General features: G+C 44.7%; 1 protein-coding gene across 1 annotated transcript in view; it reads left to right on the top strand.

Annotated features, from left to right (window-relative positions):
* Positions 1-12,294, top strand: part of SRGAP1 (SLIT-ROBO Rho GTPase activating protein 1) — a 71,963-nt gene extending 59,669 nt beyond the window's left edge. The window contains exons 19-22 of the mRNA XM_014963329.1: positions 6,102-6,282; positions 6,867-7,001; positions 7,128-7,473; positions 9,260-12,294. Coding sequence (XP_014818815.1) covers positions 6,102-6,282; positions 6,867-7,001; positions 7,128-7,473; positions 9,260-9,637 — 1,040 coding nt within the window. The 3' untranslated portion in view covers positions 9,638-12,294. The remainder of the gene's footprint in view (positions 1-6,101; positions 6,283-6,866; positions 7,002-7,127; positions 7,474-9,259) is intronic.
* The last annotated feature ends 4,723 nt before the right edge of the window (positions 12,295-17,017 follow it).

Raw genomic sequence — 17,017 nt, 5'->3', positions numbered from 1 at the left:
GGAATACTGATAGATTTACAAGTCAGCCTGTATGTAGGTTCCTCTTCCTGAGCTCTGTAGAGCTAAATCCACTGTCTTTTTATAACACAGCTCCACTAAATGGTGTGAACAACTCATAATTGCACTTTATTTTTCCAAGACAGTATAGCTATATTTTATAAGAGTTCCTTCTTCCATTGGAGGTGCAAAGCAAGAGTAGAAGCTGAAGAAATCTGTCTGTCTCTCTACTTCACTACAAGTGAAGTAGTGAAATGCAGGTGACACACCAGTTCAATATACTGGGGCCAACTTTGGGGTCCCATGGCCAAACTGAGACATAAAGGCCCAAGTGGGCATGGAAAAAGAAGTGCAGCTTTTCATCAGCAATCAAAAGCAGTTATTTCAAAACCATGCTCAGGAAAGATTAAAACATCAGCAGGATCCAGAAGAGCAGGACCATAGCATCACAGAGTGCATCACTTGTGCCTTGATAATCATGGGCTCTCCCCCATCACTGTCTTGTTCTAATAACAGTTTTACATTCCTGTTGTGGTGCTACCTGTGCTACGACTGTGTCATTGGTGGAGACAAACCCTAAAGAGAATAGCTGTCAACAGGACAGAGTTCTGTTAAAAGATTTAACTGGCTTTTTGTTCACCAGATTGGCCAGCAATTTAATTCAAGTTGCCCTATCACACCTTTTTAATTAATTCAGTGCCACAAGGAAGTGTTTACATTTGTATTTACAGTGAAATAATTGTTAGCACAAAAATATTTGTAATCTAGGGAAGTACTGCTGCAGAGATAAACATTGGGAAGCCTGCATCATGTGCAGAAGAGTGTTAGCCTTTGGTTCTCAGCCTGCGAGCTCTAACCCGTTTTTTTTCCATGGATGTGGCTTTTCATTACAGTAGCACATTTTTGTAATGTAGATTCCAGGCTTTAAATTACATGCGTTCACCATCTCTTTGCACATATATTTATGTTTGTCCTTCAGACGATTCATTTTATAAAATGTTTTTAGTACCAATGTGACAGTAGGTGAAAATTTTTCAGTTTGCATATTGAACTTTATGAGAGTCACTGATTGACCTGTGGTGGACAAAACAAAAAGTTTCCACTGAAGAGTACTTTGGGGGTTTAATGTGATTGATTCATTGATTATAAGCTGGATGCATCACTGCCAGCTGTATGTGGAGAGAGAGAAAGGGAGGCGCAGCATTGCTGCTGTATTGATCGCACATGTGGTACTTACGTATTTCCCTTTGTTAGAAGATGGAAGAAGCAGATTCTATAACTGTAAATTGTTTTTTTTAATGTTGAAAATCAGGTTCATTTTATGCTAAAACATTGTATACATATGCAAGACCAAGCATAGGAATTACAGGGTTGTTGAAACATAATCCAGAAGCTATGATCAAAAGCAAAAGAATTTATTTTTTTATTTTAGTTATTGTTGTTATAAGAATTACTTTTTGTATAAAGTTAAACTACAAGTGAATCTCTCTGTGCCTACTAGAATAAACCCATCTGTAGGATCTGGCTCAGTAGCACTAGAAATGTCTAATTACAATTTAGAAAACAACAAGACTTTTTAAAAATTAAAATAGAAATTATGTCTGCAGAAGTAAAATCTGGTAGCTTGGGGAAAAGAAGGCTGGAACTTATAACTGAGCATATAAATACTTCATAACTGCTTAATTTTAAGCATATAAATAATCGTTTCTTTCTAAAGTTACTAGTGTTCATTTATTTCTGTTGATCACTGGAAAGGGAAAAGGGAAGGAGATTCATTTTACTGTAGTGTTTTCAGTCTTTTTTAAATGTGCAGAAAGTATTCCTACTAAGGAAAGCACTTAAGTGTCTTCATTCTCCTGAATCTGGAAATGAAATTTGATTTGTGAAGTTCAGAACATTTGTACTCACGCTGGGGCACAAAATAATATCTGTAATTTTGCTGCAGAAGAACCTTTACCTGAAAGTGCCTCTGCAGTAAAGATTCAAAGGATATTGTTCATGTTTTGCTGAAGCAATTTTTAGAGTATTTCCTTTACCTTCAGTTTGATGGAGATTTTTTATTCTTGTTGGAGGCATATGGAAAACGGTGACTATGTTTGTTTTCAAAGGAAGTAAGAGAGAATTTCCTGAGGAAGTTAAACAGATGGGTTTCTCCTGGGAAAACATACATACAATTAATATCATACTGTTCATAGATATCTTATAAACATAGGGTAAAAATTGAGGTGGTAGTTCTGCTGGAAACAAAAATTACAGGGACACGTAAGACTGTAAGTTATTGTGCCCCCAACACATAGTAATTTTCCTTCTTTTCAGCAGCACATGCTGTGATCAACACTTTTCCAAATTCTCTTCTGTCAACACCTTGCAGCATTGCTTTGCTTTGCGAGCACTGCTGTCCTGAGGACAGGACTTAGAAATTGTGAAGCTGCTCTTCTCTGATGGGGTGCAGAAGAGGATAAACACACCGGGAGGTGGCACCTTCCCAGGGAGTTCAAGGACATACTGTATTCCCGACAGCCAGGGTACATCCGGGAGAGCTGAGGAAGAGCAGAGCAGCAGCAAAACCCCCCAAGAAGTGCAGGGGATGGTCTCCCCTCTTTTCTTAGCTCCTCGTGCCCTGGGGGCATGGAGGGCAGCGCAGTGCCACTTCAATGCACTCCCTCTGGAGGGAGGTTGGTGCTACATCTGGTGCTCCAGATCTGGATCTGGATCTGGACAGCTCTACTTGGCATCAAACCTTGATTTTTAAGCCCACTGCAACATAATGCATCTTCAAACGGCAGTAGTAATCATCACAAACTTTGGGGGTCATGAGTAAAAAAGTGAAAACAGAGCTGGCTGATTAACAGAGTCCCGAAAGCTTTTCCCACAGTTCTTCAGTTTGTCCTAATTTTTCACTTCCATACCATTGCCTGAGTCACTAGAGATGATAGCTGGTGAGAGCCTGTATGTCATCAAATACTTCTTGCTATTGTGGGTGAATGCCCCCAGGTATGGACAGAGCAGTGCAATTACATTTCCCTCTGAGCTGTCAATTTTACTGTTAGACATTCAGTACCACACAGAATTTGAGTTACAGATCCCAAATTTAGCTTTCATCACCTTTGCTTTTCTGGAAATGCTTGTCTGCCATTCGGTAACCTTGATATTAAATGGCTTAGCTTTTCAAAATGCATTTATTTCCAGGAGCAACTGCCATGGTACTTTGGTTTTAACTGTTAAGGCTTGACCTGTAACAAGGTGAATTACCATTTAAGTACAGTCTCAGTGCTGTTTGCTATAGGAAGGTTCTCTCCATGTAAAAGCAACGTTCAAGCAAAGAAAATACCCCTTTCAAAACAGTAAAACCTGTCTGCACTTATTTCTGGTTCCATTAAGAAAACTGCGTGAGATCTACTGGGCACCCCTCCCTGAGGAGGTAGGATTTGTTGCCCAGGCAATCTAACGAACATGTCTAAAAGTCACATCCATTACGGGTACATTACCAATTCATGCAGCTGGTTCCACTGGGGCAACTGCCTTCAGACCTCTGGGAACGTCTGTGAGTCTTCCAGGCGATGGAAGGGTACAAAAACCAGATTCCCACCGTGCACCACACTTAGATTAGTGTAATTCCACTGAGGGAGGGAGAACTATTTCTAGTTTAGTCCATTAATTTGTAAATAGAAAAACTTGTGTAGTCAAATGAGGGATACTATATGGTCTGTTGAAATTAGCAGAGAAACGGGCAGTCCCATAGCTAATCAGTGTAGGAGTTTATCAATCAATCCAGTACCCAAACCCATTATCAGTTAGCTTCAGAGGATGTCAAAGGAAAATATGCACAGGAAATTTGGGATTTTCTTACTGTAAAGCTTTTTTGTTTGATTGGAGGGGGGTTTTTTTGAATTTTAAAGTATTACCCATTAGTGAGCATCTGGCTAGCTGAAATCTGGGAGCTTTTCCTTCTGAATCCTTGACCCACTCTTTCATAGCCCGTAACTTACCTGCAGTCTGGGAACAGTGTGCTCATACAAACGTCTGCTCCTTCTCAATCCTACCTCATCCCAGTAATACCTTTTTATAACGAATTCCACACGCAACGTGCATGATACGGGTGAAAACTGTGTTCTTTTGTCAGTGTGACATTATTGCCATTCAGTTTACTATCCCCTTCCTAAACACCATGCAAGATAAACAGGTGTGTTTAGTTTTATTTCTTTTTGTTTGGCAACAGTGTCTTTCCGTGCCTGTAGTTGCTTTGTCACATCTGTACTTTTCTATTAGAGATAGACTCTAGATAGAGTATCTAGAAATGAAAACAAGATTGTGTATTAGAATGTATCACTGAAGTTTTCCTAGTCTTCCAGAATGTTTCTTTCTATGTTATCTTTACATTTTCTTTGCTTAAAAACATGAAACCAAGAAGCCTGTCACCCCCTGCCCACCCACCAGGGAATGCCTGCCAGCAAGCCATCCAGTAGCGATGCATTTTCAGGGATTAATACTCTTCTTGCTAGATTCTTATCTGCCTTTATATAATCAAAGTCATTTCTGCCAGCGTACCTTACTTTTGCATTTGTAACAGGGAATTCCCCATCCCACTGTGTGCCATCTCTGGAAAGTTTCTGAGTTTGTGAGTCCTAAGCACCCTGCAGTTCATCACTGATGGGTGCTCTTAGAGTGACTGCAGAAGCAGCGAACAGCAAGACAGCCTTCTGCAGGCTGGGCAAGTTACTAAAAAAAATAGCTGCAAACTATAACCTCAATAAAGGTGCTATCATTATGTTTTCGTGCTGCAGGATGAAGTTAATTTTAAAAAGACATTCCTGCAAAAAATGTTGTCATAAAGGGACAGTGGATTTCATTACAAGCCTGGTTCTTTGGGGAATTACAACCTCAGCAATTTTAATTTGCACCAGACAGAAAGCTGCTATGCTAGTCATTACCCCAGATGTTAATTTCCATCTAAATATTGCTCTAATTATGTGAAGAAATTTGTCATTTCAGGGACTCTGGGTTATTGGAATCTACAAAGTGTGTGACTTTTAAACCCGTATTTTGCAGGTTTTTCTTTATGTTTTGAGACTGCGCTAACGAATTTTAGCCTGTTTGAGCTCAGGTGCTTTTAGTTTTGTGCAGAAGAAACTAGAGGTCATTAAAATCACAGCTGTTTCCCCGATGCCTAGGCACAGCTCTGAAGATACCTGCAGGCAGACATTCAGCAGGGGCTCTTCACTGACATCAGTAGGTTTCTGACCCAAGCATAGATTACAGGATGGAGTCATTACTAGTGTAAGGCTGAATTTACGAGGGAAGATTAGCCAGGACTGCTGGAAACAATGTGTGACTTCAGAAAATACCAGCCTCCCCTGTAGAAACCAGAGGAACTTGGGATGTTGGAGCAGGCAGAGCTGCCTTAGGCAGCTTCAGGCCACACAGGGACTGCCCCTGTGGAGGAGTCATCCTTAGGCTGTCTGGAGCTGTCTGCCTCACTCAAAAAGGGTGTTAAAGAAGCAGATTGAAGCCCTAGGCTTCACTGTTGTGTAAAACACTAGGTTTTCACCAGGTCTGCACACTCATCACATGAATGATGGGACCCTCACCCAATTAGGCAGCGCATCCCTACTTGTGCACAGGGAAATCCTGTCTTCCTTCCTTTGCCACCACAGCAGTTAAAGGCACTCCCATTTACTTTTCCTTTGTCTCACTGCTTCCTCAGACCTCGGATTACTCATCTGGGTTTGTTCATCTTATTTTCGGAGATCTTCATTGCCTGGCCTCCATCCCACTCCCCAGCCAAGAGGGAGCCCTTGCAGCAGGAGGCGGAGGCCCCTCTCCCAGCAGCAGCTATTGTAGCATTTGAATATGCTGTTGTGTTTTCTGCAGTTTGCGAAGCAGCCCAGATGTTTCACACTTGGGACACAGATTGATTATGTTTCTTTGCAAGGGTCATATCATAACTACTGCCTGCAGTCTGCCTTAGTTCAGTTGATCTCTGTCAGCTCTGCTCAATATGAATGAGCGCTGAGAAAATGCAATAAATGGGTTTTATGAAACCAAAGTGAGCAGATAAGCCCAGTGTGGAATCTGATATCCGTTCTTCTTCCATCCCTACCCAGAATGCGAGCCCATAGAAGCTATAGCCAAGTTTGACTACGTTGGAAGATCTGCACGAGAACTCTCTTTCAAGAAAGGAGCTTCCCTTCTGCTCTATCACCGAGCATCTGAAGACTGGTGGGAAGGGAGGCACAACGGAATCGATGGCCTTGTCCCTCACCAGTACATAGTGGTGCAGGATATGTAAGCAGTGGCTGGTGTGACAAGGGTCTTGGCGGGGTGTAAATACATGCTGAAGCAATTAGCAAAGTGATTTCCAAATGGGACAGTGGTTTGAAGGCTCAGATAGATTAAACATTTTCTTTCTATGCAGGATGCCTCTGTCTTTATTGTCCCGAATTGACGGCTCTTAATCAAAAACTACTACAAGGCTAAGCCACTTTGTTTATGGATATGTTCCCAGTACATTGAGATGGATGATGCTGCATCTATTTTAATTTGACTGTCTCTTTGCAGCAATTGCTGACATTTAACTTCAGAGTAGCAAGGGCTGGAGAAATGCAGCCCTCAACTCTTGTTTTACAGTATTAAGATGTGCTTTGCCGAGGATGACAAAGTTCTTTGTTACATTATGGAAAGGTTACACTCAAAATGTAAAGAGCTCAGTAAACAGAAGGATTATAAGCAATTTTTGGAGATGTGGAGGGGCTGCAGTGCATTATAACATGCCTGCTTTTCTTAAGGGGATTAAAATCTGGGAGTACCAAGAGGCTCTCTGTCACACTTAACTCACTGACTTCTCATCTCACCATGTGTGTTCTGTTCAGGGATGATACTTTCTCAGATACACTGAGCCAAAAAGCAGACAGTGAGGCCAGCAGCGGACCCATAACTGAGGACAAGTCGTCATCAAAGGACATGAACTCTCCCACTGACCGTCACTCTGACATGTACTTAGGAAGGTAAGCTTGAGCATTACATGTTTTCAGTAGTACAGCTCACAGATCGGGTGACACAGCAGTGGCTTCTCCACATGCTTATGGTGGGTCACTACAGCATGTCCTCTAACCGCTTGTTCATTGGTGCAGGCAAAGAAAGAGGTCAGAACCTCCACCTCCTCTGAGACGCCCCGGCAGGAGCAGTGATGGTCACTGCCCAGTACACCCACCTCACCCTCTCTCCAACTCGTCCATGGAGCTGGGTTCCCCCAACCTGGCAACTCACTGCAGCCCCAGAGCCCTCCTTCAAAATCGCAACCTCAATGCTGACAGCCCGGAAAGGAGGCGCAGACCTGGGCACGGCAGTCTCACTAACATCAGTAGGCACGACTCTCTGAAGAAGATCGATAGCCCTCCCATTAGAAGATCTACATCATCTGGTCAGTACACGGGTTTCAATGACCATAAGCCACTGGACCCAGAATCAATAGCTCAGGTTTGTGTCTTTTTTATTTTATATCACTCTCTGATTTTCTGAGGAGCGAGTCTCAGTGAATAGCACAGCACAGAGCACGTACACTGCTGCAGAATACCCTACTTAGCTTTTTAAACAGAGTGCATGTGAAAGAAGGAGCATTAAAGGATCCTGGAGAGAAGAAGCACAAGGGGGGGATAGATGTTGCAGGAGCAGTAAAAAAGCAATTATTTCCTGTTAAACCATAATGAAATTGCCTCTGCCACCCAGAACCCTAGGACAGTGTACGAGTACAACGGCAATGTAAAACTGTGTGTTCTGATGAAGGCTGGCATGTAATTAATTACTTGCATGTAATTAGTGTTCCGTTATTTCTTGGTATTATGCTTTGCAGAAAAGTGCTCTGACTGGCTAGGAGTGCCCTTTGCCATTCTAAGCACAGATTTACATTCCAGAGTCTTGTGCATTTTACATAGTTTTTGTGTAGTTCGCACCGTATGTTGACGTGATGCTTGCAGTTCTGCCTAAGAACATGAGGTGCGAGACATTACACCTGCGTAAGCCAGGGGCTGTCTTATCCCTGTGTGAGCACTCCCCAGGCTCATTCCTTGCAGGGAAGAGGTGGGAAGGATGGAATAGGGATCGCCCCAACCATCAGATTGGTCTGTTGTACAGAGCTGGTAACAGCCCTTGAGCAAATAGATACCACTGTCTTCAGAACTCCTGTTTTGTCTGGGGAGTGTAACAGGATTGCTAGGGGCACCCTGAGGGTACAATATGATTGCACAAGTGTTTTACAATAACGCTGGCACTCATGTTTTAAAATTTAATGTACTGTAGATGCTTGCTTTGAAGCTCTGCTTCCGATGAAGGATAGAAGGTTCTGCCATGTTTGGGTTAGAAAGCTGAACCGTGTATTAGAGAGTTAGAAAGTGTAAAGGTTGTTACTGGTTTATTTTACTGTAAGTTATTTATTTACTTTCCTGGAACCACACACAGTGCTGTTTGGTTTATGCTGGTTTTTTTGATGCATAGACGAGCGGTCATTTGGCACTGAGAGAACCTAAACTTTGATGAAACTGCATGAGTTACTGTAAGCAAGCAGGGGACACCAGATATTTAACCCCCTTTTTATCTCAATACCACTGAAAAATAGTAAACTAGTGTCTTGGTGCGTTCTTTTAGCGTTTGTGCCAGAAATCCTGATGAAAAAAATTTCTTAGGCAAGCTCACTGAACAGTGCCTTGCAGGTTTTTCTGCATCAAATTTAACTCAGAGAAACAGGAGAAGAGCAGAGCGGACAGACACGCAAGCATTATTTCCTTACAAAACCTGGTTTATAATCCCTGTGAGGGAAGAGAGATCCTGAACCCTTGGGGCAGTAGCTGAGGGGGGCAGTCAGCTAAGAGAGAGCAAATGGACTGGAATCTTTACAGCTGTCAGTACCAAGAGATGACAGAAATCTTCACCGTTAAAAATGCTGCTAAGCAAATAGCCATTGTCCTGAGAATCACTTGATAAAACAGCTTGCAGGGTTTAGTTTACTTAATTTTTGTAGCATTTTTAGCTGACTTTTTACTCTCTCATGTGAACAAGTTAGATATTTGTAATGTCCAGCCAAACCTGCCGTCTTGTCAATCGTAGTGTCTTTCGAATAAATCTGGTGGGAATTGGCTTTAGCACTGTAATATTCATTAAAGGGAGGGGGGTTGGCAAATTAACTGGCGCATTTTTCGCCCCCTCCCCTGGTGCTTTGCGTTGGGTAGCAGTGGGAGTGACGCGCCGCTCTCTCTGTGCTCTGACCCAGGACATCGAGGAGACGATGAACACGGCGCTGAACGAGCTCCGCGAGCTGGAGCGGCAGAGCTCGGCCAAGCACGCCCCCGATGTCGTCTTGGACACCTTGGAACAAATGAAAAACACCCCCACCCCTGCCACCTCCACCGAGTCGCTCAGCCCTCTCCACAGCGTGGTTTTAAGGAGCTCCGAGCCTCAGATCCGCCGTAGCACTAGTTCTTCCAGTGACACCATGAGTACTTTCAAGCCCATGGTGGCCCCTAGAATGGGAGTGCAGCTGAAACCTCCCGCTCTTAGGCCAAAACCTATTGTTCTTCCAAAAACAAACCCGAGCATCGGGCCTTCCCCGCCTTCCCAGGGTCCAGCTGACAAATCTTGCACAATGTAGACAGCTCAGCCACCCACGGTGCCCGGCTGGGGTACGCCAGGGGAAGGGATGGATTAACGATAGAAGTCAGGGCTCCATAACACCCTTTGTTCATGTTTGTAACTGGAGAGGAGGCTTTGTTTTTTCAGTGTTTTTGAATGTATTGTCTGAAAGTAGCGACATTAACATGGGCATTTGTATTTTGTATGGTTTCAATTAAAAGAAAAACTGGACAGTTGTGCATCCTTTTAAAAAACAAACATAGACTTACTTGAAAACTTGATGCTGCACCATTTGTAATAAAACCAACACAGATCACAAACAGCTTGCCACGTCGTACCATACTTCACAGTCTTACTGTAGCTATACAATAACAGATCCCGCACAAAACTAAGGGGTGGGGGTGGGGGTCAGGGGAGGTGGGACCTCTTATTTCTGGGTCACCAAACCAAATCTCAAGCAGGTTAGTAAGAGCTGAAATCTAGCATGTGAGGATTAAGTGTCTGTGTGGAATGTCTAAGTCATCTCAGGCCACATTGCTTAAGACACACAAAAAAAAAAACCAACCAACCACCAAACCCTCACAACTCTCACAGTTGGCACCGAGTTTTTGCTTTCTTGTCGGCAGTCTCACAAGAGACAAGCGCCGGACGGATCTGGAGATCACATGGCTCTCACCAATAAAAAGCAGCATTCCAGGTCACAGCTAAAGCACATCTCCAGAAACTCCTTTTGCTGTCCTCTGTAACAGTGTACCTTTTCCCGTGAAGCTAGACCTTCATTCCCTGATATCGCATTTTTCACAAAAGCTAAATCCATTTAAAATTCATCGTTGAGTGAGCCAGGCTCTGGGGAGTGCCTGAACCTGTTAGTCCATTAGGCCGGCTGACAGGTGATTAAAAGGATCAACTACACAGTAATTCAGCAAAGTATCCCTTTGACTTTATTGCCCCGTGTCCAATTAAAGACACGATTTTAGTGTCCGCCCTGACCCGGCTCCGTCGCCCCCTCAGCGATGCTGAGGGCAGCAGGACAGGGACTGTGACGAGGGACCAGCCAGGCAGGGGTCTCCTGCAGGACAGGCAGACGAGTTCCTGCCGCCGGGATTCAAGCTGACTAAAAGTTTTCCATAACCACTTTTTCCACCCCCTCGCTCCCCTTCCCCTTTTTCCGTTAGATGCCAGAAATCGGCACTTCCTCACGTCCCTGCGAGTGACGCCTGTCGCCTTGGCTTAGCGCTCTCTGCGGCGTGAACTAAATGTACAGCTGCTTTGCACATCCCAACAGTAAGCCATAATAGTATTTCTGTCAATATGTTTTCCGACATCCCATCAATACAATAAGTTTCAGTGAAGAAGACCAGGGGGTGGGTGGGGGGAATAAATCCATTGTGGTCCACCTAGAGGGGTACAAGGATTGAAGTAATATCTGTCTTTCCACATGTTATTTTTAAAAGCTGACTTGGAAAGCTTGAGGTTGTACCACTCGCTACACAGAAACAACTGAGTTTGGGAGGGGAAGAGAAGTGAGGGAACTGATAGACAAATCTACTGAGGCGACAGGAGTAATTTTTTGTTGATATTGGGAAGCAACTTGCTCCTGCTCTGGTTTACACCCCATGGGTAGGTGACGCCAGGCCCCGGGTGTGAGAAGCACCCCATGAACCGCCTCTGAGAGTCAAAGAGCTCCTGGCGTTGGCAAACCCATCTCAATCCAGCCACGGCCTTCACCCCCATCTGGGTTAGAGGCAAAGTCTTAATCCCCCCCCGGCCGGCGGCGCAGCGACCCCCGGGCCCTCCTGCCAGCCTGGCCCCAGCTGCAGGCCGGTGCTGGGCCATAGGGGCTGCTCGCCTGGTCGGGACCAGAGATGTTTCCAAGCAGTAGTTTCCCTCCTCCCCCAGTTTAGTAGAATCAGCGGAACAAACTGGAATTTCAGCTTTCATTTCCGTGCAGTTTTAGTCTAGCGTTTTTAAATGAACCCACCCGGCATAACTGAGATGGATACCTGTATCTTTAAATTGCATAGGGAATTTTGTATGTTTAAATAACTGTACTGGACTCCATAATGCTTATATTAGAAATTGTTTAGCAAAAGAAAATATTAGAAACAGTTGCATTTAGTGAATGCATCCACTTAGTGCATTCACGCAGTTAAATGTGTAGTTTGATGGTTATTATAGATACTTAAAAGTATAGTAAGTGGATATGTAACAGGAAAGACTGCTACAACTACAGACGTACTAAAGGGTAACTCCTGCACACCTAATCCAATCAGTATTGTCCTTTACTGTCAAGTTTGATAAATTGCAGTACTGGTAGCTTCCTGCTTGTTGACTGTTACCTAATTGTGTCAATGTACATCTGTAGTATGTACATGTGAAAGTGCCTTTAAATTTTAGAGGAGCTTTAGCCTTGCTCTTGTACTGTTGCATTTCCATTGCATCCTTCCCTGTTTGTGTATGGCTGCATTCCCATCGCATTCCTTCCACTCTCAAAGAACAAATAAAAACATGGAAATTTCACGGTTCTGGAAGAGAAATGTACTGTTAATCTGTTGTGACAATGCACTTTTATGTATAGTACTGTACATTTTTGGCATGTACCATTACAAGCTTCAGTATACATTCAGGTTTGTTCCTCATAGTGTATCTTTATAATAAAGAAGATAGTTCTGTCTGTGTGTGTAGTTTTGCTGGGTGAACCACTGTGTTTTCTAACGTGGATTGTCAAGCTACCTTTACCTTCCACATAAAGGGGAAACAATCAGCATCCCCCAGCCACATCCACTCCACCCTGCAGCAGGTTCCATCACCATCTTGGCCTGAAGAAGTGCATGTTCCCAGACAGGCCGCTACCTAACTTTAAGACCACCATCCCTGAAAGCTCACCCAAGTCCCTTCATACCTGAAGACCCCCCGTACAAAAAGCCACCAACCTGGTGTGGTTCTGCCTGAGCAACCATTGAAGGTGGCCACTCTGTTCCTGCTGCCTGTACCCTGCCACCTGCTCCACCACCTCCCCGCCACCACCCTCCCACTCCCCACAGGAGCTGACCATGCTGCCCAACTTACACACATGTATGGGAAGAAGAGCTACATGGAAACCCATTTCCAATCCTTGCTTAAAAGCTGAAGGGGCCAGTTTTAAAGCCATCCCTGGTTGGGGTTGAGGACCCCCATCTGCCCAGAGGGGAAAAAGGGGGTGGATGTTAGGTGCTAGAGGGCATCAGTGCTAGAGCACCTCTCCTATGAAGACAGGCTGAGAGAGTTGGGCATTGTTCAGCCTGGAGAAGGCTCTGGTGAGACCTTATAATGGCCTTCCAGTACCTGAAGGGTGTCTACAGGAGAGATGGGGAGGGACTCTTTATCAGGATGAGGGATAACGGTTTTAAACTGAAAGAGGGGAGATTTAGATAAGATATTAGGAAGAAATTCTTTCCTGTGAGGGTGGTGGGAGACTGGAACAGGTTGCCCAGGGAAGTTGTGGCTGCCCCATCCCTGGAGATGTTCAAGGCCAGGCTGGATGGGGCTTTGAGCAACCTGCTCTAGTGGGAGGTGTCCCTGCCCATGGCAGGGGGGTTGGAACTAGATGAGCTTTAAGGTCCCTTCCAACTCTAACCATTCTACGATTACAGGGGGACAGAGACACTGGCCACCCCAGCTCAGAGCAGGGATTTCATTCTTCATGCTGGGAAAGCAGCCATAATGCAAGTGTTGGTTACTGGGCTCATCCATCAGCCCGTGGTGGCAGCCTTTGTACTGCAGTGTCCAGTGACCTACTTTGGGTATTTCTTCTTGTCCCGTACTGCACAAAAGCCGATTAAGACATGCAGGAGGGGACAGCAAAGGTCACTCCTCATTCAAGGCCCTGCACAGCCCAGAGGACACATAACCCAGTTCCCACAGCCCATACACCGCTGAGGAGAGAGGCTTCTCTGGTGGCTTTTAATCCATCTTAAAATAGATAAGAAAATGCAAGAAGGGGGGTCCCCTCCTGTTGTGTAACGTGTTGCACTGCGCTGACTTCTTAGCTTGCTTCCAGGTTTTGTAGTGGAAGAAAGCCCGGCTCTCATGGAGCCAGCCAAAGGTTTTGGCAGGTGACTGGGGAACCGCTGACTTTACTGGCACTCGGAAAAGCAAAGGGGTGATGAGTTGTTCTGCTGAGAAGAGTTTATTAACTGAACAGGAGATGAGCAGCAGTGGCAGCAGGATGTTTAGCTCCCAGGCCACTGCTGAAAACCACTGTTTTAAGCCAACTGCATCTCCAGGACGCAGCACTGCCCGGCCTGCACAGAGACCTCCTCAGCCAGCGTCAGGAAACCACAGAGGCTCAGCCCAGGTTTTAAGTTCCCCTTGGTGGAGACACACAATTTATCACTTACTCTGAGGCTCACGGGAACTTAACTGGCCCAGATGGAGCCACGGTCACTTTGTTCAATCACTGCCACCCCATAGGACAAGCCTTTACGTTGGTCTGGCTGGTACTAATACATAGGGGACAACTGAAACTGACCCCAGTATTAATTAGTGCTGGTACAGGATGAAAGTACCATTCTTGTAAGTGCGAATCTTGTTTGTTCCATGATCTTGGCCCTGAGGGTGTGGGGGGAAACAAACTCTATGATATATTATAATGAAAGGCCAAATAGGTTGGGAGAACAAAACTTGTATGGTGGCACTAAGATAGGCTTCAGGGAGAAAAGAGCAATATATTTCCTTACCTTCTCACTCCTGAGCCAGTTACGGAGAGAGTCATCAGGCCCACGTGCTGGAAGGCGACATGCCGAATTGGATGCTGAATGAGGGATTAAATCCTGTTAAAAAACATAAACCAGGTTCAGCTGAATCGACACATCAGGTGGGGTTTCTCCCACCTTTCCCAGTACATACCTGCAAATCAAAACCAGCAGAGACACAGCTTTTATGCCTAACTGCGGTCAGCTGGGCCTGTGCCCCCCCAGTGGTGCTGCTGGAATCCCCCAGCAGGGTCAGGCCACCCCCATCACCACACACACCTGAGGGTGGCTTTTTTGGTCCAGAGTTAGAGATTGTTTGTTGTTTTTTTTTCCTTTTTTTAATTAACAAACTGTATTGATTTTACTTTTTTTCAAGTAGCATAGTAATGGAGTAAAAGTGGGAAGTACAAGGCGAAACGAATTCAGCTGCAAAAGGTGAAGATAGAGAAGTTGGGCTGTACAAAGGAGGTCAGACACTTGTGGGATTGAAATCAATAGCAGCTGCTCTTGGCAGGGCAGCACACAGAAACCAAACCCAAACCCAAACCCTGCCTGGTGTGATTTCTGTGGAGCGCATCGATTCCTCCCTTAATATCTGCCGCCTGCACTTTCAGTAGCGGGCACTGACATCTGTAAACACTGACCAAACAGCACACAACAGTGGTTCACACTTATTTGAGTGAATTACCCTCCAGGAGGGACAAACCCCAGGGCCCAGTGCTGCTCTGGGGGGAAATAAGATGGTCATTGATATGGTCGTTTTTCTGGCAGTGACTTCTTGATCGCCCTGAAATAGCATTAATGTGGAGACTGTTATGAGAGCCATGAACAGTGAATTTAAGTGTGCTAAAGGTGGAAAATACCTAAAATCCTTCACAACTTTGACCAAGAACTGCTGAGTACTGTAAGATGACTCAGTGCAACACGTATTTTAATTGTTTTTGTTCCCTGCCTACCATGTTTTCAGAGACAGCTGTTACAGCAGCACACCAGCAGCCCCAGTAACCAGCACCAAGGTGAACGCGACAGGGTTACCCACCAATACTTGCAGATTTAAGCTGAATTTCATTTGGATGGTTCTCTCAGCTCTTTAAATGTTTTTTCCCCGAACACTGTTCCAAGAACATGTCAAAACTTAATTTCAGACCTAGTGTCAAGACCTTTTTTTCATTTGTTACACACACCACAAGGGCTAAATCAAAGTTACTCTGAACAAAATCGGTTCAGGGACAAGATTACAATTGGGGATTAAAACGTGGCAAATCTGGGGCTTCCAAGTCACGTAGTTAATTCTGAACTCTCCTCTATCCCCCTTCCAAAATTACAAATTAATAAAACATTTTAAAAAGCCCATATAGTTTCTCAAAAGCACAGAGCCAGATACATTGCAAAATTCCTGCTGTGTGTTTTATTTATGGTTAAGAAAATGCAGTCATGCGGTCTGTTGCGGGGGGAATGCCCCAGGCAGGTGAGAGGGGAGCACGGAGGCAGGCAGCAGCGTGGGGGACACGGTGCAGCCCTGTCAGAGGGACCCCCATTTTCACCCCCCCACAGGACCACCCCTCCCCTGCACGCCCAGGACAGCAGCTCTGCGGGTCCTGCCCGCAGATCTTTGCTTTGTCTGCTTTGTTTCTCCAGCCAGACCCAGAGCAACGTTCGCCTCAGTGCTGTTATTACACCTCAGTCTTTTGAAATGTCCCCAGCATTAAAAATGAACTTACTTTGTCAAATAGTAGAAGTTTAGGAATAATATAATTTCCTATGTACTGTACACCCAAATGCTATTCACATCTGTGTACATCCACGAGGTGTGCACATGAAAATGTATGTGTTCAGTGAAGCAGCAGCTGATTTAGAAGCTTTTCTATAGAAACCCAAGTTCCCTCTGTACCTGCATTGTAATATTGGGGCTCTGGTTTGACCTCTACAGAAATAACTTGATTTTCTGTTTATGGATCACCAGTGTTGGTGTCTGCTGTTTCATTGGCTTTACTTTGTCCTGCTTTAGAGGCATACCAGCAGGCTCGAATATTTAAATGCAATTTTTGTGCGCCCTACAGTTCCATCTCCAATATCAGGTACATTTATTAATACTCTAAAGTAAACTCAGTTTTTCCAGTGATCTATTAGCAATGCTAGGCATAGAATAATTCAGTTATGCTTAATGTGGTTTTTCATTCTTAGTTAAATAAAATTGATGGAAAAGCAATTCCTGCAGATAATATCACTTTTTCCCAGTATTTCCTTTTTTGGGTGAAAAAAATAAAAGCGTTCTGCTCAGGCCTTACCAACTTGCCAGCAGCTGCTGGCCACCCCAGATGTCAGCTGAGCAAGGTGCCCTGTTTGAGGTGCCTGTGCTGGGTGGCAGCACTACCCTGGTCCCTGCACCATGATCTCCAGCGCCCACCCCACCAACAGCTGTGGTCATAGCAACATCCGTAGGACATTTTCCCTCTCTGTTAACCTGAGTGAGAATATTCATGAGAGTGATCAGATCTATACATCTCCCCTCATATAGCCTGGACCCCACGTGGCACAGTCCAAGTAAAGCGTCATTCAAATGCTGTAGGAGTCAATCCACACCTTGGTCTTCTCCTCCACATCACTCCTACAGCATTCAATAAAACAGGTACCTGTCTGCAGCCACCTGCCCTACTATTATTTTT

This window comes from Calidris pugnax, unplaced genomic scaffold (assembly GCF_001431845.1).
Source record: "Calidris pugnax isolate Ruff unplaced genomic scaffold, ASM143184v1 scaffold44, whole genome shotgun sequence".
NCBI classification, from domain to species: domain Eukaryota; kingdom Metazoa; phylum Chordata; class Aves; order Charadriiformes; family Scolopacidae; genus Calidris; species Calidris pugnax.
Note: the sequence above shows the minus strand (reverse complement) of the source record. Positions and strands in the feature narration are given on the sequence as shown.